This window comes from Chelonoidis abingdonii, chromosome 26 (genome assembly GCF_003597395.2).
Source record: "Chelonoidis abingdonii isolate Lonesome George chromosome 26, CheloAbing_2.0, whole genome shotgun sequence".
Taxonomy (NCBI): domain Eukaryota; kingdom Metazoa; phylum Chordata; order Testudines; family Testudinidae; genus Chelonoidis; species Chelonoidis abingdonii.
The window spans coordinates 18,641,438-18,669,410 of NC_133794.1; the positions used below are offsets into that span (position 1 = coordinate 18,641,438).

At 60.8% G+C, this 27,973-nt stretch overlaps 1 protein-coding gene across 1 annotated transcript; it reads left to right on the plus strand.

Annotated features, from left to right (window-relative positions):
• Positions 1 to 490: 490 nt before the first annotated feature.
• CAMSAP3 (calmodulin regulated spectrin associated protein family member 3) lies at positions 491 to 27,337 on the plus strand (the record flags this gene model as incomplete). The annotated part of the gene is given in 24 exon segments (XM_075061221.1): positions 491 to 695; positions 3,841 to 4,106; positions 9,000 to 9,134; positions 9,403 to 9,501; positions 10,209 to 10,241; positions 11,705 to 11,752; positions 13,718 to 13,856; positions 14,181 to 14,203; positions 14,205 to 14,232; positions 14,235 to 14,271; positions 14,273 to 14,327; positions 15,058 to 15,076; positions 15,079 to 15,138; positions 15,702 to 15,724; positions 15,726 to 15,754; positions 17,116 to 17,192; positions 18,610 to 18,685; positions 19,105 to 20,956; positions 22,944 to 23,080; positions 23,390 to 23,616; positions 23,838 to 23,934; positions 24,298 to 24,416; positions 25,768 to 25,886; positions 26,050 to 27,337. Coding segments are annotated over 24 exon segments (4,206 nt in total), but the record flags the coding sequence as incomplete, so codon positions are not given.
• Positions 27,338 to 27,973: the final 636 nt, after the last annotated feature.

Below are 27,973 nucleotides of genomic sequence, written 5' to 3' on the forward strand. Positions count from 1 at the left end.
ACCCTTGTGTCTTTCCTGCTGTTGGCAGCTCCACACTAATCTCTTGGGGGCTGTTACTGGAGCTCTGCAGCTAGTGGATTCCCGTGAAGGTCAGTATAGGGAACTACTGGCCAGTCACCCCAAGGGGCAGGAGCAGGGCTGCGCACTCCAGCCCCCCAGCTCTGTCAGAGGCCCTTTGTGTTGATTCCTGCCACTCATCCTCCCTTTGCACCCAGCCTCAGCGGGGTCCCGGGGGCCGTGTGTCAGGGCATGTTGCTGTGGTTGTTCCAGGCCTGTTCTTCCCCAGAGGCTGCCCTTCACCACTCTGCCCCCCTGAGCTGGGCTCTGCCAATCTCAAACATCAGGAGCTGCTTGGGAACCAGTGTCTGAGCCCTGCAACCCCCCACTATCCAAGCCAGGGCCCCTTAATCCAGTCTGCTCCTTCCTCCTGTCAGTCCTGTACACAGTTCCTTTTTGCTCCAGAGCAGAGATACTGCTGTGGGGCGTGTGATGTGCTAAACTGGGGCCACGTAACAATGCCTGGGGGGCTGGGGTGACTGCACCCACACTCACCCCCACCCCGTCCTGGGATCTGGCTGTTCCCAGCGTCGGGTGCTGGAGGGGCAGGCGGGTGTCATGGGCATGGTGCCACAGGGGGTGTGGTGTCTCCGTGCTGGAGCTGCAAGTCCTGTGTGCAGCAGGGACTCTGTCGTCAGGTGATTCTGACTCAGCTTTGTGGGCTGCTCCACCTGTTCCCTGGGGGTGGGGGGCACTATCCCTGCTCAGGAATGTCCGTCTCCCCCGTGTGTGTGCATGCACGTGGTGGTGTGGGAGCTGGTGCGCAAATCTCATGTTTTCTGCATAGAAAACAGCATCAAGAGGGCCCATCTCTTCCTGCCCCTTTGTGTGGGCAGGAGAAGGGACTGTAAGGGGTGTGTGCCCCCTGCCCCCCTTATGTTACCTTGGACATAAATGTCGGGGTCATTAGCAGTAAGTGGGGCAGAGCCAGGGAGAGAACCCAGGAGTCCTCACACTCAGCTCCCCTGCTCTAACCCATTAGATCCCACTCCCCTCCCAGAGCTGGCAGTGGAACCCAGGAGTCCTGGCTCCCAGGCTGCCCTATTGCTGAAGCTGGTGGGAGCTGTGGCGCTATCTGGGTTATTGATCAATCCCATTCCCCCTAATATGGGCCTGGTGTTTCTGTGCCCAGCCGTGATCCCCCTGCCCCAGTATCCGTCTGTGGCGGCGGGCTGGCACAGTGACCTCTGCACCAGGTTCCATTAATCCCAATGGATCTGTTCTGGATGAATTCCCTCCGCACCTTGGTGAGCCTGGGGTGAGTGAGCCCCCTCCCTGCTGCTCTCCAGCCAGCAGCCCTCCCAGAAGGGGATGGGGCTTGTAGTGCTGCCTCCCTGGAAACTGTACCCCCAGGTAAGTTCTCCTGGCTCCAGGATCTGTCCTGCAAGTTCCCAGTGTGGGGCTGTAGGATGTCACAAACAAGTCTGCTGGGGCTGGGCCAGGAGCAGCTGGCCTGGCCGGTTTCCCTTCCACCTTAATGGCTCCTGCCTGGGGATTATGTTGCAGGAGGTGTGTGAGCATCCTGGCACCCCATCTCTTTGAGGGGGGAACTCATGGTGTGGGAGAGCCAGGTGGTGCCTTCACTGGGGATGCCCATGGCAGGATGGATAGGGGTTCCAGGCAGAAGCATGTGTCGTCATGGCAAAGATTAATCCCTGAGTGCTGCATGGGAGGGGGGCGTTGTACCAGCTCCATGGCCAGCAAGGGGGGGCACCCCAAAGTGCCCCAGATCAGGCTGGTGCAAAGGGATTGTTCCTAGCAGCTGTGGGGCCTCCTAGGAAGGTGACTGGCTGCTGCTTCTTCCTGCCCTCTGGGCTAGGGGTACTGGCTCGGTCCTGCTGTTGGGGATGGGGTGGCACTAGACTCTGGAATTGGTGCCTCCAGCCACCCCCCAGCAATGGCTGGGAGCTCTTAGCTCCCTCGTGGCCCACCATACTGAGATCCAAGATGGTAGCACATGGAAGTGTTCGAGTTGAACTCATGTCTGGGGGGTAGCAGTACAGAACACTGCCTGCTCCCCCTCTGCCCCCCGCCCGCTCCCACCCAGGAGCAGAGTGGGAGGCTGGGCCAGTGCGGGGAAGTGGGTCGCAGCCCCTCCTCGGAGAGCTCGCTGCCTGTCACTGGATCCCAGGCGAGCCTGTCTGTTTTGGTGGAGCCCCCCTCGTGGTGACTGGGGCAGTGACTGGGCTGGCAGTGGGAGGGCTGGAGCAGCCCAGTGGTGTCAGTGCCCCTGCAGTGCTAGTGGGGATTCTCCTGTAGTTGGGTGGCAGGGATCCAGTCTGGCAGGGTGCGGAGTGGGTTCCATCTCAGCCAGCCTGCCGCATCGCGTCATCTCTGTGCTCGGATGCAGTGCACTGAGAGAGGTTGGAGGCCGTGTTGGGGAGGCAGGTGATGCTAGGGAGGTCTTGTGTAGCTATGAGGTCTCTGGTTAGTGAACCACCCTTCTTCCCTGCCACAGCACAGGAGTCAACTACATGGGGGTGGGGGTGGGCTGGCACTGCAGGGGTTAATGGAGGGGAAGAGGTCAATGACTATTGCACAGGGGATGAGATATGGAGAGTCTGGAGCTGTGAGGGGTGGGGAGGAGAGTTATGGAGGGGAAGCGGCTGGGTGAGAGGCTCTGAGCTCTGGCTGGTCCTGTCAGCACTGCTCTCTGAGGGATTGGGATGAGGGGGCAGAGAGGGCTGGTAAGGTTCTGGGCTCCCAGGTGCAAGTGCAGGGATCCCCTAGGGCCAGGGAGTGAAGGAACCTGCATGGGTCATAGCTGGGACCCTCCCTGTTCCAGCTCCAAGCCCAAGAGGCCATGTTTGTGAGGTCCCAGCACAAACCCAAGCTGGGCCATGGGCTAGCCAGCTACCCCAGAGCCACTGAGTGCCTGGCTATCCTCACCAGTCCATGGGCAGTGGTAGGGGGTGGGGGCTGGCCAGGGACAGGGCCCTTGCCAGGCCATGGACATGGGGGGCGGTAGGGGGAAGCTGGGCTGTCTGTCTGCAGCCTCTCCTGGCTGCTTTTTGAGGGGAAGCCAAAGACCGTGGTTGTCCTGGGGTTCCCTGCTGCTGGAGAGGCTGGCTGGGGTGTGGGTGCGCTCTGGAGGGGGTGGCGAGAGTGGGGATCATCCCCCTGTGCTCTGTCTCATGCTGGCTGCTATGCCCCTCCTGCCCCTGAGAGTGACCCCCCTCATCCTGATGCACCTGCCCACCCCTCCCCATGCCTTGGAGCCGACAGGGTTCCCTCCGCCTCCGCATGATGCCCTGGCAGCTCTGGGCGAGGGAGGCAGCAGGGCCATGGCCCCTGGGAAGACGTGGCGGCCCCTGCTTCTCATACTCCAGGACATGTCTGTACAGGCGCCACGTGGAAGGGGGGCCAGCTCCTGTCTGGGAACTGGGAATCAGGGTGGGGGCCAGGCTTGCTGCTCTGGGGCCCCACAGGGGCTGGGGGTCCCCTTCTCCAGCACTGACTGACTGGGAAAATCTGTTCCTTCTCCAGAGTCCCTATAGGGGGAATGTATCACAGGGGGAGTTTTGGGGCTTGGTGAGTGGGGGGCTCAGAGTGGGGCTGTGAAGGGAAAGGGGGCCAGGGAATTGGGAGGCAGCGGGGAGGTGGTCATGGGGATTCAAGAGTCTATGAATGGGGTGGACTGTTTAGGACATGGGGAGCTGTTAGGGGCTGTTGTGGGATAGTTAGTGAGGTGTTCTGGGCGAATGGGGAGCCATGGGAGATCTGTGGGGAATTCTGGGTGAGTGAGGGCCCCCTCAGCAGCTCCTTACCCCGTTCTTCTTGCAGAGAATGTGCCAGAGGAGCTGCGTGACCCCTTCTACACAGACCAGTACGAGCAGGAGCACATCAAGCCCCCCGTGACGCGCCTGCTGCTCTCCTCAGACATTTACTGCCGGGCCTGCCGCCAGGTGCTGCCCCCTGACGATGTGACCGTGCCCGCGCCCAAGGACAATGCTGCCCTGCTGGTGCTGCTGGGGCGCCGTGGCCTGGCCCCCATCTACCAGGACAAGGCCGTCAAGGAGGCCGACCTGCGCCAGAAACCCATCAAGATGGTAAGGCCAGGTGGAGCAACCGTCTGGTGACTGCTTCAGGGTGCATGTTCCAGTGCATTGATTAGGGGAGGTGTCTGCCTAGGGTCCTCCAAACAGCTTGGGGTGGGGTGGGGGAAGAGCTTCCAGACTGCCCCTTGCCTCTGGGGTGTCTGCCTGTGTGCGGGTATGTCCTGTCCAGGGATCTTTCTTTGTATTGTGGAGAGGGAGCCTCTGCTGCAGGATGTCTTGTGGTGCCACGTGCTTGGATAACCAGGACAGTGCATGGTTGTGGGAGGTACCCAGTGGGGCCTTGGCTGGCCGAGGGTAGGAGGGTGCTTGGGGCCCAGGCTCAGCGTTGGAAGGTGGACGGGGCAGATGCTGCCAGGGCAGGGAGTGGGAGCTGTGGTGCCCCCTAGAGTAGGCTTCTTATGGAGCCTAGTACTGGGGGAGGTTGATGCATTTTTTGTGGGGAGGAAGCAGGCACCCTGGATTGGGCAGGTCTGCCCCCCCGCCCATCTTGTCTGCCGCCTCTCCCTGCAGGCACTTGGCACAGGCCTGGGAAGTACATTGGTGTCAGGGTGGGGCCTTTATGAGCTGGGATCCTGGCTGGCACCTGAACCACCATTGGGGGAGGGAAGGGGGGCAATCTGCAGGCTAGGTGCTGAGCTGGGGGCCTGCCAGCTGTGTGCGCTGGGCAGGACTTTCAAACCCAGAGGGGCCCCCTTCCCTCCTCAGGCTGGGCCAGGTTGCTGGGTGTCCAGGTGTAAAAGGCAGAGGGGGCTGGTGTCCAGTGTGAGGTTAATGCTGTCTGGAAGGGGGGCTTGCTATTCGTGGGTGATCTCTGGTGTGTGGGGGTGGGCCTATGAGCACAGGGCTCCTGACTGGGGGCCCCAAGGTGACACTAGCCGGGGGCTCTGGGAAGTCAGGTCAGCTCTGCTGGGAGCAGCTGTTGTCTGGGCTGGATAAGTCCCACAGGCTGCGGGGGAGGGGGCGAGGGTCTCACCAGCCTGCTTAAATCCAGGGGTGATCTTGGTGGCAGGGGGTCTGCTCCTGTAGCCTGGAGATTATAAACCTGCCTGTGTGGGGTGGGTAAGGGCCCAGCTGTTGGTGTGGCTGAGCTGTGCTTGGATTGCTATTAATGCTGCCCTGGTGATTGGGCTGTAAGCCTCTGGCTCAGGCTGGGAGTGGGGTGCGTGTGCTATATATTGAGAGCCATGGCTGGTTCAGAGTCCTGGGAGTGCATCCATGCAGGGCACAGCGAGGGCACAACCCAGTTCTCTGGACCACAAACAGCTCTGGGTGGAGGCGGGGGAGGGAATCACAGCCATTTGGTGGGCTCTCTTGTGTGCCCCCAGCAGGGTGCCTTGGTAGCTGTGCTGCCCTGGAGGGTGTGGGTAGCACTCAGTGGTGGCACCGAGTCCTGGGCTCCCTGTGCCTGTCTCGAGGCCTGATGCCCCAGGGAGCTGGCTCTGGGACCTGCAGCCCTGCAGATGGGGATGGACAGCCTGGGAGACCTGGAGTATGAGCTGGGGGGACACTGGGCCCTTTTTGGCTTCTCCTCTGTGCTGAAGGGGAGCAGACAATGGGGATTAAGGGTCCCAGCTGTCTAGCCCAGCATCTAGGGGTACTATCAGGGCATGAACCTGCCATGAGTGTCCAAGTCCTGCCTGGCTTAGGCTCTGTGGCTGTGGGAAGGGAGAATGACTCCCTCCAATCCCAGCTGCTGTGCCAGCTGGCCAGGCTGCCCCAGGGCCCTGCACCCTGGTCTGGTTCCCCATCGCTGTCAGAGCAGTACCTGATCCCCATCCTCACAGGAGCCTTGCCAGGCCCCTGCTGCCATGGCGCTGTAATCTCCATCCCTAAATCCCACAGGGCTGGGGGGGCCAGTCTGCCCAGCGAGACTGCAGTGGTCTGTCGTTCCCCATGCACTGCATAGCCTAGGTTAGAGAGGGCATCGGCCCGGTGGCCCTGGCTGTGAGGGCTGATCAGAGTGTCCTTCTAGCACAGACTTTCCACCTCTGCCACAGCAATCATGCATCTGGCCTGGTCCCTGGTGGCTGATGCTGGCCAGTTACAGACCTCTTACTGGCAGGGGGCTCTTTCATCTTGCATGGGAGGAAATTCTCTCCCTGTTGGGGACTCAGCTGGAGGTTGGGGCTGGAGCTGCCTCAAGTGGGTGTAATGGTTTGACCTTTGTGAGCATCTGCCCCAGCTAATGGAGCTGCCACTGTCCCACTACTCATAGAAAACATCTGGCTCTTTCTCTGACACCCCTTGAGATCCAGTGGCAGGCAGTTCTGCAGGCTAACTGGGGCTGATCTCTAATATCCAGCTGGTGTTTCCTCCAGTCAGTCTACCCAAATCCCTGTCACAAAAGTCCCTTCTTCCCACTCCCCTGGTCTGTCTAGGTCCATCTAGGCCAGGGAAGACTGAGAGCCTAACCCCCCAGCCTACACACAAGAAACCCTTCTTGGGCTGCCTTCTTCAGGAAGGCGAGTGCTCCTTGTGTCCTCCACTGCCTTTTCCACGCTCCGTAGTTCTGCCCTCAGCAGCTCCTTAGGCGATACTGGCATAACACCCCCAATTTGCCCCTGCCCAGCCCAGGCCTGGCTAATGGGATTCTTCCCCCAACAAGGGGTTTCTGGGCAGGCTCCATCTGGCACAGTTCTCCAGGGAGCCTGACCTGAGCTGCCCCTTGTGTCTGGGATCCACACCCCCCTGGGTGGGGGATGAGGGCCATACTATCTGTCCAGGTAGAAATAGGGGAGCCCAGTGCACACTGGAGTCGCTAGGCATGATGTGGGCTCTGTCACACCCAGGCTGGTGCCCGTGCCCTGGCCTATGGGGGATGGGCTTGTGTTAATGATTGACGAGCTGCTGTGTTAGGCAACAGCCAGCCGGATCCCTCACAGGCTGTGGCCGTGGGGGAGCTGGGAGCTCTGGTACCAGGGTCGGAGCTGCGCTAATCGGGTTAAACATTAGCCACGATGGGATGCCAGGGGATCTGTGCAGGGATAATTGGCTTGTGGGAGGATCCTATTACCCTTGTCTGCAGAGGAGAGGGGGCTGGGACCCTGCTCCTGGGACACATGGTTTCCTCTACCTGAGGTCTGTGGCACTGGCATGAACCCTGGGACCCTGTCAGCCCAGTCCTGCCCTCCCTCCCCTCACTCTTACAGGTTCATATTAATGGCTCCAGCTGGCTCATCCAACAGCTGCCATGGTGCTGGGGAGCCCTGTTGCCCTCAGCCCTGCCCTTCCCCTCTCAGGCTCTGCTTTCACCATCAGCTCCTGAGAATATACCCCCAGGCTCCCTGTGCTCCAATGAGGGGTAGGGTGGATGCATGTCTTGGTCAGTCCCTGCCAGGTTATGAGGAAGCTGCCTCCACTCTGAGGGGGCCCAGTGGGAGTCTCGCCTAGTCGGGGGCTGGGAGTGTTGCCCTCCTGGGGAGGGGGAAGAGTCACTAGTTGAGGGGGAAACTGAGGCACAGAGGCTGAAGGGGTTTGCCTGAAGGGACACAGCCAGTCAGGGGCAGAACCCAGTCTTGACTCCCTTGCTCAAACCACTGTACCCTACTCCTCTAAGAGCTGGGAATGGAACCCAGGCATCCTGGTGCCAGTCTCTTGCTGTAACCATTGGACCTTGCTCCCTCAGAGCTGCCATTGCCTTCCCCAAGGTATGTAAGCTTGTTGTCGTGCCAGGCCCTGCATCCTAAGGTCAACGGGCCTGGTACCACCATGGCATGGGTTACCCGCAGGCCCTGCCCCGGCAGTGAGGTCCATGTCTGGACTGGGCCCAGCAGCAATGCCCTGGAGCTCTAGTATCTGTGTGGACCCAGCTGGCTTGGGGCCATTAAACCTCTCGCTCTCCTCTCTTAAGCCTGCCTGACTCTTGGTGCTGACTTGTCAGAGGCCCCCAGCCCCTCTGCAGGCACCTTGAGGCCTGTGGTTGTGGGCATCCTTGGCTGCTCCAAGCCCTGGTCTTGGCCCCAGTGGAGGGGGGAAGAGAATATGGGGCTCCGTCCCTCTGGCTCTTAGAGTATTTCTGTTTGCTTCCCTCTTTGAGCTGGGGTATATGTCCTGCCCTCTGACTGTGGGCAGTGCCTATGGGGTGAACTTTGGGGGCTGCCCTAGCTGTGAGAGTGGAGGCCTTGTGGCTAGCAATGGGCCTGGTGTAGGGCCTGTTCAAATACCAAGGGTCTGTGCTAACGACTTGCTGGCCAAGCTGAGCCTGCGGTGTACCAGTGTTGGGGCCAAGGGCTGCTTCTGTGATGGTTGGGGGGAGTGTACCTCTTGTGCTCATCCAAAACCCTCTTTGCCCCTGCCCAAGGTGCCCCAGGCACGTGTAAATCAGGGGGTCTTGTGCCCATGGGAGAGGTGAGCATCAGGTTGTTTGGGGTCACGGGGATGAGGGTGTCTTGGCTGGTGTGGGATTGGCAGTGGCTCTTTGAGGGGGTGGGGTCTCTGGGCTGGGCAAGGCCATGGAGTTGAGGGGGGTGAGGCTGCTAAAGTCCAGGGCCTGTGGGGGTCTCTAGGTTGTGCCAAGGCACAGGGTTGGCAGGGGTGTGTGTTGGGAGGAGTATCCGGTGAGTGTTGTGTCTGATGGTTTTTTCTCCCTGCAGGATGTCTTCAGTGGAGGGTGAGGGGTGTCTGGGGTATAGGGTTGATGATGGGAGAGGGGGCTCTGGGTTGGGGCTTGTGTGTGTGTGTGTGAGAATCTCTGGGTTGGGCCCAGGTGTGGGATTGGCAGAGAGGGCGCTCTCGGGACTGGGTGATGGGGTTGGGATCCATGGCAGGCGAGGATGTGTCTGACAGTCCTGTCTCTCCATGGGGAGCTGGGGCAGGGTCTCTGGCCCAGGGTAGCATGGGCGGGCTGGTGATGAGGCAGTGTCTGATAGTCCATTCTCCCTGCAGGGTGCACACCTGGCAGTGATTGACTCCCTGATGATAGCCTTTGCTGTGGAATCCACCCACTCACTGAGTGCCCCCCCTGGCACCGACCTTGGCGCTGGCTCCTGGGAGCAGAAGCTGCTCTGCTGGGTGGACACGGTATGATGGTGGGATGCTAGGGGAACTGTGGGGGGAGCCATGGCCCCTGGTGCCCTCTAGCTTTGAGATGCTTGTTCCCTGGACACTGCTGTGAGTGGGAGCCCCCATCTGACACAGGGGGTGGTCTCCTGCCACCCTAGAGACTCTGGCCTCTGGCCCTCAAGCCCCTGTTGAGCTGCCCTCTTCCTGCATCATCGGGGGAGGGGCTCTCTCCAGGCAGGGGCTCTCCCTGCCTCAGCATAGACTAACCTGTCTCTATCCCCCACAGGTGAACCGCAAGCTGCAGGAGAGCACAGAGCGTGAGGGCTCACAGCAGCCAGTGCCTGGCACAGAGGGTCAGGGCCAGTCCCCAGCAAGCGGCCCCAAGGTGGGTCAGTCTAGCACTGTGCTGAGGTCTTCCTATGGGGGAATGAGGGGGTTTGTGTGGGGCCCTCTAGCTCAAAGCAGGGTGAGTGAGCAGGGCCACTGCACCATGGCGGGTGGTGTGGTGGGGCCATGGGGTATTCCTGGGGCTTGGTGGCATTAACTCCTTCAGGGAGGGGCTGTGGCTGGTCCCCAGAAGCCATGGACCAAGGGACACCTGCCCTCTCCTGCCCTGTTGTGGGAGGGGCGGGCACTGTCCATCCTCGAGTCTGCTGCTGGATGTCTCCTTGACTGTGCTCTGTGTGTGTTTGAGGGGTGGGAGGGATTGTGTGTTCTGACCTCCTGGGGGTGATGGATCCCAGGCTAGCTGCTGCCCCCATATGCTTCCCTCCCACCCCATGCTTCCCCCTCTGGGCAGTGCTCCCTGGCTCCCAGTGCTGCCCTGGTGGCTGGTGGGTAAGCAAGGGGTGGCTCCATGCCTGGGGGTGAGCAGAGGTGTGGGGGCATTTCTATGCACCCCTCCTGCACTCAGGGACGGGAGCTCCCCTACCCCTGCGCTGGGCATGCAGTCTGCCCTCCCCTGCTGCAGGGCTGCCCTGGGGCAGCTGGCGTGACCCCTGCGTGGCTGCCCATGGAGGTTCGCTGTGTGACTCTTCTCTTCTGCGTCTCTCTCTCCTCCTTCCTGTGGCCTTTCTCCTTCCTCCGCATCAGTGTCCCACCAGGTGGTACTGGAAACTGGTTCCTGTAAGTGGGTGGCTTATTTACTCTCCCCTCCCCTGTGCCAACTCTGGTGGCCAGGGCCATGTCCTGCCAGTGCTGCTGGCTGTAGGTCTGCATGCCAAGAGACCCCCCCGCCCCAAGCAAAGGATGCTGGGGCCCCAGAGCACTGTGGGAAGGATGGCCCCCATGGGAGTGTGAGGAGAGACCCCAGAGCACTGTGGGAAGGATGGCCCCAGGGAGGGGAGAGGAGAGGGAGGTGGCAGGCCCCAGGACACTGGGAAGGATGGCCCCTGTGGGGGGTGGGAGGAGAGGTAGGGAGAGGCACTAGCGTACTGTGGGGTGTGTGTAGCCCCAGGGCACTGTGGGAAGGGTGGCCCCTGTGTGGGTGGTGGTGGAGAGGGGCAGGCCCCAGGGCACTGTGTGGGGGAGAGCCCCTGTGAGGAGTGACGAGGAGGGGCCTCAGCACTGAGGGAAGTTCCTACTCTGGAATGGGGGGTGGACTAGGGCATTGTGGGAGGGTGCCTGCTGTGGGGAAGCCATTCCTTCTCCACCCCTGGGCTTGGCTCATGGCAGGGAGGGGAGGCTGGGTCCCCTGGATGCCATCCTGTCCCTTGGGGGTGGAAGGCAGCATCCTCAGTGATCTTGGTGGGGCTCTCTTGGGTGGTGAGTCTGCTGGGCTCAGACCAGAAGATGCCCTCTCAGACCCCATTGTGGGGGATTTCTGCTGGGAAGTGATGGGAGGTGCCCATCACTAGAGGCCAGCAGATGGTGATCAATGCATCCCAGCATCCTTTGCTCACAACTTCCACCCCCCGTGTACCCCCTTCTTCAGTCTCTTAGCTTTTTACACACAGGTCTGTGGCATCTGCCCTGCTGACCAGGGCTGGGGGTGAATCCCCTTCTGGTGGCTGGGAAGGGAGGGGCATTGTCTGGGTCTTGCCAGGTTCAGGATCCATGTGGGGGGCGGGTCAGGTAAGGGTACATAGGACTGTCCAGCCTGTGACCCCCCAAAACGGACCCTGTGGCTGCACTGGGGACAGTTGAGTTCAGTAATGAGCTAAGAGACCCAGGAGTAGGGGAGTCAGACAGCCAATCGAAAGCAGCATGCTGGTCACATGACACATTCCCTCCCCCCCCCCCTTTTCTTGCTCTTATCCCCCTCCAGGGGTTAGGGCCCCTAGTGCTCTGGGGTCCAGGCTGCAAGCAGGAGGGTGCCCACCCCCAGGGCAGGTTAGAATTGGGTTTGAGGGGTGCCCCATAGTCTAGTTGGGCTGTAGGGAAGCATCTTTGCAGGGACCCCTGCTGCATATTAAGAGAGGGCCACCCTGGGGCAGGCTCAGAAGGCAGTGTCCCAGAGGGAAGGGCTGTAGAGTGGCGCCCCCCACAGGCCTGGTTAGGCAGCAGCTCCCTCCCTGTGGCGCTCTCTCTGGCAGCTGCTGGGCCCCCGCATTGACAAGGCTTTCTCTTTCCTTTGCTGTTGCATCCAGCATGCCATCGCTTTTTGTTTGAAGGAGTCGGGGAGTAAACCTCCTGTGGTAATGTATCACTCAGTGCCTGTGCCCGCTGCTGCGTGCCTGCTGCAACCACTGAGCTTATTTTTGTTCTGTTCCATCCCCTGCCCGGGGGGCTGGTTATTCCTCCTGCAATGCCCCTGCCCCCAGCCCATCTCCCCGCAGCAGCAGGCCCTGCCCATGCTGAAAGGTTTCAAAGTGCAGTGGCCTCTGGGCCTGATGGGTTGGCATGAATGACTGGGGCATCACTTGCTATGGGGCAATGGGGGAAGCTCCCCCAGACCTTGGTTTGCTTCCCCCAGGCTTTTCATAGGTCTGTGCTCCACTGTGTCACTCCCCCCTGATTTTGGAGGGTACAATAGAAGCATAGACTATTACATGTGACAAGGCAGGTTTGCCCCCGAAAGGCTGCCCCTGGGGAGCGATAGAGTGTTTGCCCAGGCCTAGCGTCATGGTGCCATCTAGTGGCCGCAGCCCACCCAGTGGCCAGGAGGGTGCGTCTTGCCAGGGGAGTCCCTCCTAGTTCCGAAGGTCCCAGGTTTGATTCACTGTGCCGGCATACACACCACTGTGCCCCCTTCCCCCCACTCCTTGGGTTAGCTATGGGGTGGCCCAGGTGATTGACACCCCCGGAGGAGCTGCCCCAAGCTGGGGACAGGCAGCCCTGTGTTTAGCTGAAGTGTCCGTCGCCACCCCTGCTAAGGGAACTGTAAGCCCCATGGACTCTGCTTTCCACCAGCGGGGATGCCATTGCAAGGGAGCAGCACAGGATGGATTGGCACCCCCAGCCTATGTCAGGGAGGTGGGGGAGTCTGGTTCACAGGCCTGTGGGACTGCTAGGCTGTAATGGAGCAATTGGTGGCTCCTGGACCAGACTGCCTCCTCCCCCATTCTGATAGTGTCTCTGACCCCTTCTGTTGGGGTCCTGCAGCATCTGGGCTGTGGTGTGTTGGAGGGGACAGGGATTCCCCAAGCAATATTTTTTGGGGTGGGGGAGCACTCCCTCCCAGTCCCTGCCAGGGGCTCATTGCAGCAGGAATAACAGGCCATCCCATAACTTCTTTTTGTCCCCCTTTTTTCATGCCTTTGCGAGGCTGTCTGTCTGGCCTGCTGGCCGTCTGTCTGTCTGGCTGGTCCCCACCCCTGCTGTAGTTGCACGCTGCTGCCCTGCTTGGCTCTGTGTGCCCGGCCCTGCACCGGGATGCTGGCTGTTGTCTCGTCTCCTGTGCTCGAGTGGCGTGTGTTGCCGTGACCTCAGGGCAGGACGGGAAGGGGTGTCCTGTTCACCCAGCTGGGGCCTCTCAGTGCAGGGGGGCCTGGTCCAGAGCGGGGGCCCCCAGCTTGTCTTTCCTGCTTTCCTTTCTCCGTGCCAGGCCTGTGGGGCAGTAGGGCAGCCCTAGACTGAGGGGCAGGGGGAGGGCTATTGTTTTGAGCTGCCCCCAAACTCCTTCCTCCCCATGGTGGGCAGGGGGTGCTGTGTCCTGTGTGCTGCAGGGGGCGTGGAGTGTGGCATCCCCAGGTCACAGCTCATCCTGGCTGCTCTGCCCCTTGGAACCCCAGCCACAGCCCGCCTGCCCTGAGGGAGCCTGATCCCTCCTAGCACAAAGCCTTTTCCTGGTGCCCCATATGGGAGGGGGAGCCGTGTTGGGATGAGTGGGCCTTTCTCAGTGGGGTGCTGGGGGCACAGGAGAGAAGACACCTGGAAGAGGGAACCCAAGGCTGGGTGTGAATGGGGGCACTAGTGATCAGCTAAGCCATAGAAACCGGTGGGGGTGGGGGCTGGGAGAATAGGGATTCTGTAGCCAGCATGCTGGGGACAGCTGGAGTGATGGGAGGGGGCAGGGTCACTAGGCAGTTGAGGGCCCCTGACCTGAGAGGGTGGCAGGTAGAGCAGAGGAGCCTGCAATGCCACTGGCTTTGCAGTCCCCACCCCCATGGGGGGGCCACCCTCCAGCTGTTCATCTCCCTCTCTCTCTCTGCTCTGGGCAGATCCGGTACCGGAAGGACAAGGTCCTGCCCAAACAGACGCCCTGCTTCACACCCATCATGGGCATGAAGGACTTGGCCAATGGGGGTGCCATCGCTGCCACCATTCACTATTACTGCCCTGATGTGGTGCGTCTGGAGGGTGAGTTCAAATGTGGGGTGGGACTAAGGATGGGGTGCCAGGCAGTGATGGGTTGGTAGCCTGGGGGCTGTGCTGGCTGGGTGGAGCAGTCCCTGGGGCTGAGTGGGGAAATCCCTGAGGCTGGGAGGGGGAGGGGGAAGGTCCCTGGGGCTGGGAAAGGGGCAGCAGTTGGGGCAGGGAAGATGCAATATGGAAGGGGGCAGCAGTTGGGGCAGGGAAGGTGCAACACACACACACACACACACACACACACACACACACACAGGGGGCAGTCCCTGGGCAGCACTCATGCCCCACTCCCTCGGGGGGACTCGGGTGCTGCAGACGTGTGCCTGAAGGAGACCATGGTCCGTGGCCGACAGCCTCTACAACCTGCAGTGATCCAGGAATTCTGCACTAAGTACCTGGGTGGCTGCGCCCCTGGCACTGGAGGACCTGCTGTATGTGCCCCCAGTGCTGAGGGTGAGTGGGGTTAAGGAATTGGGGTTGGGGAGGCCTGAGCCCAAGGTGCCCCCAGCATGTGGGCGGTGCCCTGTGCAAGGGAGACTTGTCTGGGTGGTGGTGTGGTGGGAAGGAGTCATCCAGCCCAGCTGGTGAGGAGCTTGGGTGGGAGTCCTGCCTTTTTGGCGGGGGCAGGGGGACAGAGCTCACTGAGGGAGCCATGGGTACTTGCATGGAGTGAGGTGGCTGGCCTGGACTCACCTGCAGGACACCCCTCCTTTGGGGCCAAGTTAAAACATAACCATAAAGTTCTTGGCTCCGGAGTTCTAGGGGGGGGGCTCTGCCCAGCTCTCTGTGACTGCAGGCCCCCCAGCCAGCGCCCTTGCTCCACTGAGGCAGAAGGGTGCAGATTAGGCAGCCTGGCGGAATAGCCTGGCTTGGTCCTAATGAGGCCCTTGGCTGGTGCCTCCAGCTGCTCTAATTGGGGCTGTGCAGACTGGCGCACAAAGGGCCCGCTCTAGGCTGGGCCTGGTGTCCCAGCCCTAGAGTCCTTGCTGTGCTCACGGGCGCCTTGGTCTTGCGGAGGGGCCCCTGCTCCTCTTGGTCTGCACACCCCCGGGGAGGGGTGTGGAATGGAGAGTCCATCCTCTCTCTCTTGGCTAGAGGTGCCTGGGCGGGAGGACGGAGGTGTCTCATTGCTTTGGCCTCTTCGGAGCACATGAGCAGCTGTTCTGCCTCCCCTGCAGATCAACATTTGGAGTGTTTCCTGGCTGAGCTCTTCCGTGCTTCGAGGTTGCTCAAGCCGACTTTGTGCGCCCGAAGGAGCTGTGGGGACTCAAAGGTACCAGGGGCCCTGGCAGTCCCGTGCTGGGCCAGGCTAAAGTCTGGGGGATGATTTCTCGTCTCCTCCAGACATCACCCTGAGAGAGAATGGGGCAAAGCTGCCTCTAATCCCTCCTCTTTGGTCTGGCACTAAGACCCCCCTGGTCACAGTTGGGTACAGCGGGGCTGGGGAGCTCCTGTCTGAAAGGGGCAGATATCTGGCCGTGCCTGGGGTCTAGCATAGGATGTCATGCTGACTGACTGCTCCTGGAGGTGTGGTGGGTTCATTGCATCCCCCAGCCATGGGGACTCCCCGCTTCTAGCCACCTTGCCCTGGCTGTGGCTGCTGCTCCCGTGCCCAAGGTCGGGGCAGTGGGAGGAGTGGGAGTGGAGCATGCTGGAGCTGGCTCAGCCCAGCCCCAGAACAAAGGGCCTGTGTTGGCAAAGCCCTTTGAAGGACCTTGGCTACTGTTCAGGTCAGGGTTGTGGGGCTGGCAGCATGGCCTGGTGGATGCTGGCCATGCCCATCCCTCAGGAGTGGCTGGGGGGGGGCAGAGACTCTGCTCCCTGCCTGCCTTCCAGATCCTCCTGCAATGAGCGACTCCCCAAGACGCCAGCAGTGCGAACAGCAACAGGTGAGTCTTGGCACTCCTGCAGCCTGCCATGGTGGGTAGGTCTTACTGTGGTACCTAGGAGCTGGTGAGTTGAGGGGCCAGGTGGCACTCTCCCTGGCAGTCAGTGCTGGCCCTCAGTGCAGCACTAAGGGGGCATTGCAGGGGGGTGCTCTCTCCTGGCATCAGTGCTGGCCCCAGTGCGGCAGTCGGGGGGTGGTCTCGCCAGGTCACTCCAGTCTGACTGGACTGGTAGCACTGGGTCATTCCCTCCTGCTGAGCTCTTGATGACTCTTCCATAAAGCTGGTGGGTCTCGGGGGGGGGGGGGTATTGTGGAGCCTGACCTCTCTTCATCCTCTTGGAGCTCAGGAGGTTCCTCTGGGCTGTGCTGGGGGGCTGGAGTCTCTGCAGCACCTACCTGCTGGGATTCTGTTTTCCAGGTTCTGGCTGGGCTCGTACTGATGCCATGATTCGCCTGGCAGCTTAAATAGTGCCTGGGCAGGATCAACTCTGACCCACTAGGTGGACCCCTGCAGCCATTGGTTTGTCCCCCTCTCTGGGGGCAGCACGTGTATCGTGATTGAGGAGGAAGAAAGTGGGGAGGGATTGATTGGGGGGGGGCAATTTCCTCCTCCACTCAGGAAGAGAAACGTTCCGTGAGGATGTGAAACTGGGCTGCCCCTCCCCCAAAAGAGAACACCCTCTTCTCCCCCCCACAACAATTTTATATATATCTATTTTTTAAATTAAGTGGGTTTTCATTTTTTCCTCAACCTGGGTTTCTGCAGAACAGGATATTGGCTCAAAACAGCTGTGGGAGTTCCTGGCAGAGCCCTCTCAGAGCTGGGGATAGAACCCAGGAATCCTGACTCCCCGCTCCTGCGCTAACCACTAGCCCTCACGCCATTCCAGGAGCCGGGCTAGAACCCAGGAGTCCAGGCTCCCTGTTGCTGCTCTAACCAGTAGCCCCTACTCCATTCCAGGAGCTAGGGATAGGACCCAGGAGTCCTGGCTTATGAATCACGGTTCTCCCTGCCATCCTGACCAGAGCTTCATTTAGTTAACTTCCTGCCAGGAAGGAAGGGCAGAACTTGAATGAAATTAGTTTGTAAAATCCAATCTGAGCCTGGCTGGCTTCTGCCCCAAATCACTACCCCTGCCATGCTGCGACCCAGGCAGAGCTGCTCCTGGTGGATCCCTGAGTGTGACAACATCCCCAGCAGTGGGGTACACCCAAAGCTAGGAGCCTGCTGGTGGGCTGGCATAGGGTGCCTATGGGTTACTGCTCAGATGTCTCCTCTGGGGCCAGGTGGTGCTGAGCTGGCACCTGTGGGCTCAGGTGTGATCTAATGTGCTCCAGCCTCATGTGCGGTCTCTCTTGCAGTGGTTCCCCGGTGTTCAGCTTCCTACACCCACTCCTGCCAGGCGGGCAGCCGCAGTCCCCGCTCAGAGGCTCGCTAGGTGAGATGCCGTGCCCTCCATGGGGGATGGGGTCAGCAGGGCCAGGGTAACCACTTGGCGAACTAGGCGACTGCCTAGGGCACCATGATTTGGGGGTGCCAAAAAGCAGTGCCCCCCAATTTTTTTTACACTACAGTGGAGTCAGATCTTACATGGGGGTTTAGCTTCTAAGGTCAGCGAGTAAGAGGAAAATCAGATATAGTGAAAATTACCATAAAGTACAGTATACACTAGAACAGGGGTCCTCAACCTACAGCATGCATGCCAAAGGTGGCACGTGAGCCCCCCCCCCCGCCCCCCCGTTTTTTTAATGGCAGGCTGCGGGTCCCAGCTGTTGCTGAGCCCGCTGCCAGCCTGGGATTCCGTTCACTCAGCCAGCAGCGGGCTGAGTGGGCCGGCGGCTGGGACCCGACGCCGGCAGCTCTGCTCAGCCTCCTGCCGGCTTGGGTGACCGGTCTGGGCTTCTGAGTGTTCATCCAGGGTTCTGTCCGCTGGCCTGGGGGTCCGTTCACTGGAACCCGCAGCCTGCCATTTAAAAAAAAATCTGCTCATGTGCCGTAAGTTGAGAACCTCTGTTCTAGTGTATACTGTGTGTACTGTGCTTTATGGTAACTTTCACTATACGTGATTTTCCTCTTATGCGCTGACCTTAGAACCTAACCTCTGCATAAGATGTGACTCCACTGTATTCATTTTTGAAAGTTTGTAATAAGTGATGCTCTGGGGGGCGCAAGGTAAAAGTTTTGCCTAAGGTGCAAAATATCCTTGCACCAGCCCTGGGGGTCGGGGAAGGCTCCAGCTATTGCTGGGGCTGTGTGGGGTTCAGGCCTGGTCTGACCTTAGCTGGAGGTACACTCCCCTGACCAATGCCTGACATCTGTGAGGGTCCCCAGCTAGGAGCTCCAGAGCCCCCATAGGGGAAAAATGGGGGACCTCCAAGGCCCACCCAGCTTGATCTGGCCCTGAACCCCTTGAGTTGGCATCTGGGCCTCTGCACTGCCCCGGGCACATAGGGGCATAGAGAGGGGCATTGTAATGCTCCCAGCCCAGGTCCCTATACACTCAGTCCTTGCCCCAGACCATCCTGGAGGGGGCTGGGGACAGCTCTGGCTTATTCAATGGGGGACATGAGGTGGATCTGTGGGGTTTCTGGGGTGGGGGTGGATAGTTCTGGGGTGGATGGATCTGAATAATCCTGGAGAGCTGGCAGGCTGGGGTCCCAAGATGTTGGGATGAGCCATTCTGTGAGGTCCCTAGATGGTTTTGGGTTGGGGGCTGTAGGCCATCTGAGAGGGCAGGGTTCCAAGGGTTGGGGTTCTCTGGGCTGTTGCAGGAGGGGGGCTGGTGTGAGGTCCGAGGGGCTTGGGGGCTCCAGGCTGTCTGGGGGGTTGTGTGTGACCATAGCTCTGTGCCCCAGGTTCCATGCACCACTCTACCTCAATGTCCCATGTGGAGGGCGGATTTGGCAAATCCTGGAGCAAGAAACAGCTGAGGTGAGGCAGGAAGGGGCTGAGTGGGTAGTGAGCATCTCAGGTATGGGGGCTGGGCCAGGAGCTGCTGGGTGTTGGGCCCTAACCCTCTCTCCACAACCTTTCTCCTCCCCTGCCCACACTTTTTTTCTATGCTAGGGATAGGGGTGGGAATGGGGATATGGGAGGCAGGGCCTTCTCACAGCTCAGCCCATTCCACCCCCAGCTCTGTGCAGGGGCCTGGAGGGGTATCCCTTTCTGTGGGCATGGCTTGTCTCTCCATAGCCAGCCCCTGGCCCCCTGCTGTCCTCGCAGTCATCTGTGCTCTGTGTGGGGCCTGTTCCAACTCTGGGGTGGGGTGGGGTGGGGTGGGGTGGGTCCCATCCCTTTCTCGGGGGCAGGGCCAGTCTCTGGCCAGCCCCTCACCCCTCCTTTCCCTGCAGCCATCCGCTGTCGCAGGCTGTGTCATTTAGCATCCCTTTTGGGCTGGACAGTGACGTGGACATCGTGATGGGGAACCCCGTGGGCATGCTGCGTTCCATCAGCTCAGACAGCCTGGCACCTGTGCCCACCCGCTTGGCCCGCTCCCCTGGTCCCCTCCCTGAGGATGCTGCCCAGCGGCTGGCCAAGGACGAGGCCCCCAATGGGCTGGTGGCACCACACCGGACAGTGCACAAGGTGGCGCTATCTGCCAAGGGGGTTGTGGAGCGCGAGGGCCCCCCTGTGGAGAATGGGCTGGCGGACGGGTACCCTGACCTGCCCACCATTGAGGAGGCCCTGCAGATCATCCACAGCAGTGAGCGCCTGCACCCTGAGGGGGCGGCTGATGGCTTCTACCTGCATTTGCCAGAGCCAACCAAGCCCACCCAGGCGCCAGAGCCCACACCAGCACTGGCTGTCTACCGCTTCCACAGTGGGTCTCCCAACGGGCGTGCCGAGGCCCCCACCCCCCCAGGTAATGGCAGCTTGGACTCGGATGCTGAGGACCCTGCCCACCTGCCTGGCACCAAGGATGACACCTCCTCGGGCCTGAGCTCGCTGAGCTCCCAGCCCGACAGCGCAGGATCCTCGGGTGCTGGCGTGCGCATGACCAGCTTCGCTGAGCGCAAGAAGAAGCTGGTGCCCCCCGAGGGCAAAACCTTGCAGAAGAGCACCGGTGAGAGCTTGGAGGCAGGCGCCGTGCCCCCCGAGGACAGCCCTGGCCGCAGCCCTGCCCTGAGCTCCGAGATGAGCCAGCTGGGTGCCCGGCTGGAGGAGAAGCGGCGTGCCATTGAGGCGCAGAAGAAGCGCATTGAGGCCATCTTTGCCAAGCACCGCCAGCGTCTGGGCAAGAGCGCCTTCCTGCAGCTCAAACGCAGGGATGGGGGAGAGGAGGAGGAGGAGGAGGAGGGGGGGGAGGCCAAGCTGTCGCTGGAGGAGAGGCTGGCCCGGCTGGAGGCAGAGGAGGGGGGCAGCCTGCAAGTGCAGGCTGAGGAGGAAGGGCCAGGCCAGGGCCGCCCAGAGAAGCAGGTGACATTCTCGCCAGAGATCAAGGGGGCCCCACTGGATGAGAACCTGGGCGATTACAACCGGGCTGTGGCCAAGCTGAACACGGCGCTGAGCTCCCTGCAGCTGGACATGCACCGCCTGAGCCAGCAGCAGCAGCGCCTGCTCCAGGAGAAGAAGCCCAGCCAGGCCTGGGTCATCCCGGCCCCCAAGGGTCCCACCCCACGGGCCAGCCGGGAATTTGTGCCACCCCGCTCTGTGGAGCTCTCGTCCTCTTCGCCCTCGCCTTCCCCCTCCCGTAAGCCCCCCGTCCCTGCCGCGCCCCGCTCACCCCAGCCAGCCCCCAAGAAGGCTGCACCCACACCCCCCAAGAGTCCCAAACATGCCCGGCCTGTGGAGCTGAAGCTGCCTCCCCTGACGCGGGTGCTGACGCCCCCCCACAATGTGGACACCCTGCCCCACCTGCGCAAGTTCTCGCCCAGCCAGGTACCCATGCAGACCCGTTCCTCCATCCACTTCTCAGAGGAGGTAGCTGGGCCGGAGCAGCCACTTGAGTCCCCTGAGCTGGAGACCCAGGGCAACCTGCGCCCTGTGGCCTCCGTGGTGCCACAGGGCGGGGTGGGCAGCGCTCGGGTGTCTGGGGACGGCACCAGTGATGTGTCCTCACCGGGCGAGCGGCGGAGCAGTCTCATTGAGATCCCGCTGTCCAGCCTCCAGACTGAGGAGGGTGACGGGGACGACTCGCTGGAGGAGTCACTGACTGAGGTGATGGACATGGAGCCACGAGCCGGCCTGGGATTCTTCTTCAAGGTGAGAGCCAGGCCACTTGGGACAGAGCCACACATCCCCCTCCCATGGCCCATCTGTGCTGCCTGCTGGAGCCACTCAGGACAGCACTGAGCCTGTCTCAGCCACAACCTGCCATCCTGGCACAGAAGCCCCTGGGTTGGGAGTGCTCCTTTCTGGGGAGAGGGGAGCAGGGAATGGGACACAGGGCCTTTCCCCTCTAGGGGGCTGTCACAGTGTGGGGGGGAGTTAGGGTCCTGCACCCCCCCTTTTCCTGCCATTCACCATGCCTCTCAGCCAGCCAGGAGAACCGAAGGTTTATTAGACGACAGGAACACAGTCCCAGGTAGGGCTTGTAGGTACAACCAGGACCCCTCAGCCAGGTCCCTCTGTGGAGCAGGGATCTTAGACTCCAACCCTGGGGGCTTCCCTCAATTTTTCCAGCCAGCTTCAAACTGAAACTCCCCTGCAGCTGTTTCCTTCCACTCTCTCCCCCCCCCCCCCGCCTTTGTTCAGGTTTCTGGGCAAAGGTGTTACCTGGCCCCATCCCCCTCCCGACTCAGGTTACAGGCCCAGGTATCGCCCCTCAAGTCAAGTCACCCCCTGCTCTCCCATCCCCCATGCAGACGGTCCCAGTAAAACGAGATGCCATTCCCAGGTCAGTCTGCCCTGCTCCCTACTGCTCTGATCCGGCCCCAGGGCAGGGCTGTGGCTGGCTCTGTGTCAGGAATGGCCCATGGGGCCTCTCCCCTCTAGGGATGCTGTCCCCAGCACCAGGAGACTTGCTGCTTCAGGCTCCTGTGGGGTTCCCTCCCCCTCCCCCTGGGCTCCCTTGAGTCACAGCCAGCTCCTTCCTGTAGGGAAATCCTGGGGGTACGGTTCTTGGCTGCCTGCCTCCCCCAGGGTCTGCAGCAGGGAGCTGGCTGGGATGCAGTCCTGCCCCGCTGGTGCTGTGGCATTGACTGGCTGGTGTCTTGGCAGGCTGCAGCTGGGCTGGGCTGGGCTGGGCTGGGCTGAGGGTTGCTCCTGTCCCAGTGGGCCATGTGGGGGCAGTGCTATGGGATGTTAGCTCAGCTGTATAGTTAACCCTTTGGATTCTGCCACAATGAGACTATTGCAGTGGTTCTCGAACTTTTGTACTGGTGACCCCTTTCACATAGCAAGCCTCTGAGTAAGACCTCCCCCCCACCCCCTTGTCAAGTATAAACACTTTTAAAAATATATTTAACGCCATTATAAATACTGGAGGCAAAGCGGGGTTTGAGGTGGAGGCTTGACAGCTCCCGACCCCCTGGCTGAGAACCCCTAGACTATTGCCTGGAACTCATTGTGGAGGGATGGGGGTGTAGGGTCCATGGGACTTGAGCACCTCAGAATCTTTGGAGCTGGATCTAGCTATTGTCTTTTTTGCTTAACTCCCACATGCTGGGGCACTGCAGGGGGTTAACTGACCTGAAAGCAGCAAGGGGACTTGGGCCTCATGCTGCCATCCAGCTCTCATGAGCCTAGCTGTAGGGCTGCCTAGGAAATGACACATTCCCCTGGGGAACTCCTTGCCTCAGGATAGTGTCCAGGGCAGGAACTTAGCTGGCTCTGAGCTTTAGATATTGGTCTGGGTAACACCATTGCTGTTACAGGCCTGGATGGTCAGTATTTGCCCCTGAGCAGGGTGGCTTCCTGCCCCTCCCTCAGAAGCAGCAGGGTCATGGGCTAGGATAGCTAGGCCCTGTCCTCAGCTGTGTGGCTTTCTGGGGCCCCTGGGGCTTATGCTGAGGCCAGTGGAGCTGGCGAGTGGGTGGAGGTGTTGGGATACCCAGGATTTGCTACAGGCTTGTTCTGGCTTCATGGAGATGTGCCCACCCTCCCTGGAGCTGTGGCAGCCCCCCTTGTCCAGTGTAACCCTCTGTGCCTGGTGCCTGCTGTCCCAGGGGCTGCTGTGTGCCCACATACCACCCATCACTGTTACCTGCAGACCCCGGCCTCCTTGCTCACTAGCTCTGTTCCTGCCCAGGATGACGAGAAGCCAGAGGACGAGATGGCCCAGAAACGGGCCAGCCTGTTGGAGCGCCAGCAGCGGCGCAACGAGGAGGCGCGGCAGCGGAAGCAGTGGCTGGAGGCTGAGAAGGAGCAGAAGGAGGAGGCAGCCAGGTGGCTGTGGGGGAGTCAAGGGGCAGTGTCAGGGAAGGAGTCCATGTCAGGTGGTGCTCAAGTGGATGGAGGCAGGTGCCAGGGTGACACCCGGGGAAGTGCATGACTGAGCAGCATCAGGGTGGTGCCTGGGCGGGGGGAGACTGGGCCACAGTGGGGTGGAGCCCAGGTCTGCAGGCACCCAGGTGTGTGTGTGTGTGGGGGGCTGGTGTGAGCAGCACTGGGGTGGTGCAGGGAGTCCTGCAGCACAGCTGGCTAGGGGGCTTTGGGGCAGAGCCCAGCCCCTGATGGCCATACTCCCTGTGCCAGGCTGCAGGCAGAGGAGCGCCCACGGCTGGAGGAGGAAGCAAGCCCACGGCGCGGTGACTTCACACGCCAGGAGTACCAGCGACGCCACCAGCTGAAGCTCATGGAGGACCTGGACAAGGTGCTGCGGCAGAAGCCAACCACGGTGCGCGCCCTCAAGAAGGGACGGCCCAAGACGGTGTTCTGTGATGACTCGGCCCTGGCCCGCAGCCCGGTCAAGGGGCTCCTTGGTACGGCTGGGGGGAGAGGGTGGTTCATGGACAGTGGGGCTAGGGGGAGGTGGGTTCTTGGGGGGGCCACCCCTTGCCCAGCTGTCCCATGCAGCTGAACCCCCTACTCCAGGACCTGGGGAGCCCAGGAGTTGAGTTTGACTTGACTTGGGCAGGGAAGTGTCTCTTTGGGGGGCTGGGGGATGTTTTGGGCGCTGTCTGACTGAGCTCTCTGCCCCTAGGATCCAGACTCAGCAAAGTGTACTCCCAGTCAACCCTGTCCCTGTCCACTGTGGCCAACGAGCCTGGGAACTCGCTGACTATCAAGAGACCCTCCAGGTGAGAGCGCTGGGCAAGTAACCCCCTGTGCTTCTACTTGCGCCCCACCTGCCTGCCCACCCTGGATTCTGCCACTTTAGAGAGAGAGAGAATGTGTGTGTGTACTTGCCCCTCCCAGGGGCCTGAAGCAAGGGGAGAAAGCAGCATGGCTCCCAGTAGCAGAGAAGGCCCCATGCGGGGCGGGGGGGGCTGGCCTGGGGCTATCCCTGGAGTCCTTCCTCCTTTCTTGGGGGTGTGAGGGTGGAGTGGCAGTGATAGAGCTGGAAGGTTTGGGGGGTGACTCCCAGGGAGCTGGAGGGTGAGTCTAACTGGCCCCTGCATTGGAACTCCTGCCCCACCTCTAACTGTCCCCCTGCCCCACAGAGCTGCCTCCCCCTCGGGCCTGATGTCCCCTAGCCGTTTTCTGGGCAGCCAGAGCCGTGAGCGGGACTGGGAGAATGCATCTACTGCCTCGTCGCCTGCCTCTGTGCCTGAGTACACAGGTGAGACCCTCCTACCCTGCCTCCCCCTCTGTCCTAGAGTACAGGGATGAGACACCCCTCTGCCCGCCCTACTTCCCCTGCTGCCCTTCCTCCAGCCCAGAGTACACAGGTGAGACCCACCGCCACCATCCTGCCCTCTCCCTCCTCTGTGCCTGAGTACCCAGATTCATAGAATATCAGGGTTGGAAGAGACCTCAGGAAATCATCTAGTCCAACCCCTTGCTCAAAGCAGGACCAATCCCTAAGTGGCCCCCTCAAGGATTGAACTCACAACCCTGGGTTAGCAGGCCAATGCTCAAACCACTGACCTATCCCTCCCTGTCTTGCCTCCCCCCATTTCCACTGCTCCTCCAGCCCCAAGTACATGGGTGAGATCTGCCACCTCCCCACCCTGCATCCCCCACCTTTGCCTTTCCCCACCACCCTGTCTCCATCCAGAGTACAGGAGTAAGATCCCTGCCTCCACCCCACTCCCCTCACTGCCTCCTCTCCAGCCTCCATCCCCAAGTAAATGGGCGAGACCCCTTCCCTCCACTGCTCCTACTTCCATCCGTCAGTGGCCAGGGCCCCAGCTGGGGACATCTCTGGGAGGAAGCCCTTTGCTGTGCCAGACCCCCAACAGGTCTCTCTTCCTCCAGGACAGGCCACACAGCCTCCCCACCTCCTGAGACTGAACCACTGGGCTTCACCCCGTGAGCCCTGCCCAACGAGTCCAGCTGAGCCAGTCCCTGGTAGAGGCCCGTCCACTCTGCAGGGCCTGAAGCCCCTCAGCCCGGGTGACAGGGCCACTCACCCAGTGTTGTCAGAACAGTTGGGTTTATTTAGGCACCTGGGAAGCCCTTAGGCCAGCCCAGAGCAATGATGGGTAAAGCCCTGAGCCTGGCCAAGCCCCACTATTCAGACTTTGTCTGTCTGTCTCACCTCCTTGCTCAGCTCCTAGGTGGGAGCCAATGCTCCCCCGCCCACCCCTTTGTTTTTGAGCTGGGGTCTGTGCTCAGCGGCTCAGTGCCACTCTGACCTGTCTCTTAGCCTGCCCTAAGAGTGAACAGTCCTCCCCCCAATGCAAAATACAGGGGAAACTGAGGCACAGAGGATTCATTAAAAAATGTTTCCACTTTGTCACAATGTCTGAGACCCCCCTGTCCCCACCCAACCTCTCACCTGCCTTAGCCCTGAGTACACAGCTGAAGACACACCTAGTGGCCACCTCCATCCTCACAGACATTGATTTAGAACTGCCTGGGCTGGTCTGTTGGCTGGCTAGGACCCAGTGGGAGTTTCCCTGGGGGCAAGGCCTGGTGGGGCAGTTGCTCGGTCACTGGATCTAGCTCTAACCAACTCTCCCTGGCAGGGCCCAAGCTGTATAAAGAACCAAGCGCCAAGTCCAACAAGCACATCATCCACAATGCGCTGTCCCACTGTTGCCTGGCCGGCCGCGTCAACGAGCCCCACAAGAACAAGATCCTGGAGGTGAGTGGGTGGGAACCCCTTGTTCCCCGATCCCGGAGCGGGAGGTGACTGGGTACATCTTTCAGCTCAAGAGGTGGCCCAGCTGGGGGGTGAATGGGGAGGGGGGCCTTGTGTTGTAGGGCTGAGGGCTTCTCTGGTCTCTAATCCCTCCCCTGCCCCCCAGGAGATGGAGAAGAGCAAGGCCCATCACTTCCTGATCCTGTTCCGAGACTCCAGCTGCCAGTTCCGGGCGCTCTACACACCAGCCGGGGAGACGGAGGAGCTGACGCGCTTGACAGGCTACGGTCCCCGCACCATCAGCCAGGCCATGATCGAGGGCATCTACAAGTACAACTCGGACCGCAAGCGCTTCACCCAGATCCCTGCCAAGACCATGTCTATGAACGTTGATGCCATCACCATCCAGGGCCACCTCTGGCAGACCAAGAAGCCAGGCACCCCCAAGAAGCCAGGCACCCCTAAATAACCTCACCTGGCCTCTGAGCTGAGCTAGCCCTTCACATAGCTGCTGCCGCAGGACCCCTGGGCCCTGGCTGTGCTCCCAGGCAGGGCCCAGCAAGAGAGGGGAAGGGGCTTATCCTGGGAACTGCCAAATACACTAAAACTATGGGGTCAAAGGGCATGGGGGGAAGAACTGACTTGGTAAGGCCTGGCCCTACCCCCACCCTATGCTGAGGGGAGGGGCTACGTGCCTCTAGGCTGGCTCCTCTGCTCTCTGGCCTCCTAGCCATCTGAATGTCAGACTGCATCCCAGGGCCATCTCTCTCCCCCTCCCTCCATGAGGTGTGGCTCAGCCCCTGGGCTGTGTATATTATACATAACTATACAGAGATTGAGCTATTTAAATGATTTTGCAATGATTTGTATATAGTGAGTTGCATTTGATAAGCAGACTGGGATGAGCTGGGGGGTGTCTGTCTTCATGTCTTGTCTATTTTGTATCTTCTGAGCTTCTGCCACAATTGAATGATGTGTTGAATTTTCCCCCTTGTAGGAAGGGTGGTGGGCACAGGACTGGGCACCATGGGCACTGCCTCAGCACTGGGGGGAAGGGGACCTGGCCTGAGCCCACCTGCAGCTGCCCCAGGGAGCAGGACTCCCAGTGCCCATGACTCCCCCCTCCCCCCCCCTTACAAGCCCAGGTAGCTGCTGTCTGTGCCCCTGCCCCTGGTTGGGGCTGTCCTGCCAGCCCTGTCACTTCCTGAGTGGCTGTGCCCAGCTAGGAGGGGCCTGCTCCTTTCTAGGGGGCTGGCTGGAGCAGAGGGAAGGGCAGCTGGGCCTGGTCAGGTGACAGCCCCCTGGCACCAATTACTGGCTGTTGGCCCCCAGGGCTGGGTGAAGGGGGCAGGGCCTGCTGGCTCCCGGTGGGGGGGGGGAATGGGGACCTGAGTAATGCTGTAGTGAGCTGGCAGGGCCCTCACCCTGTCACTTAATAAAGTAACTTAAAGGAGCTTTTGTCTCTGCCTGGTTCCTCAACAGAAGAGCAGCAGCAGCACAGGAGAACTGGGCTCCAGTAGGGCTGGGTGTCAAGAAGCCTGGGGTCTAGCCCCAGCTTGGGGAAGGGTGAGGCAGGGTGGTCAGAGCAGGGGCTCTGGGATCAGGACTCCCAGGGGCAGCCTCTGGTTTCAGTTGGATTCTACACAGAAAAATTTTCCTTGTGGTTTTATGATGGAAAAACAAACCACTCCCACATGCTGCAGGCCAAGCCCTTGCTGGTGCTCAGAGCCTGGGCCAAGGGTTGCATATGGAAAGTGTGGGTGGTTGGAGGGTGTTCTCCTGGGCTGCAGTGACTCTACACCCCCCCTCACTTGGCAGCAAGAACTGCTGTCATAACCCCACCCCTGTATTAGCTGGGGGGCAGAACTGGTGTCTGACCAGCATGTTTAACCCTAAAGCTGCCCCTGCTCAGCTCCAACCCCCCACCTCACATCATCCCTCTGGCATTGAGGGCCTGGCCAGAACAAGGTCCCTCTTCCCCAGCCCTGCCCTAGAATAGCATAGTGCAAGGGGGGGAGAGGTAGGCCTCCCCCATGGCAAGCCCAGGCTTTGGTCCTGCTGGCTTGAGTTGCTGGAGTCCATGACCAGGG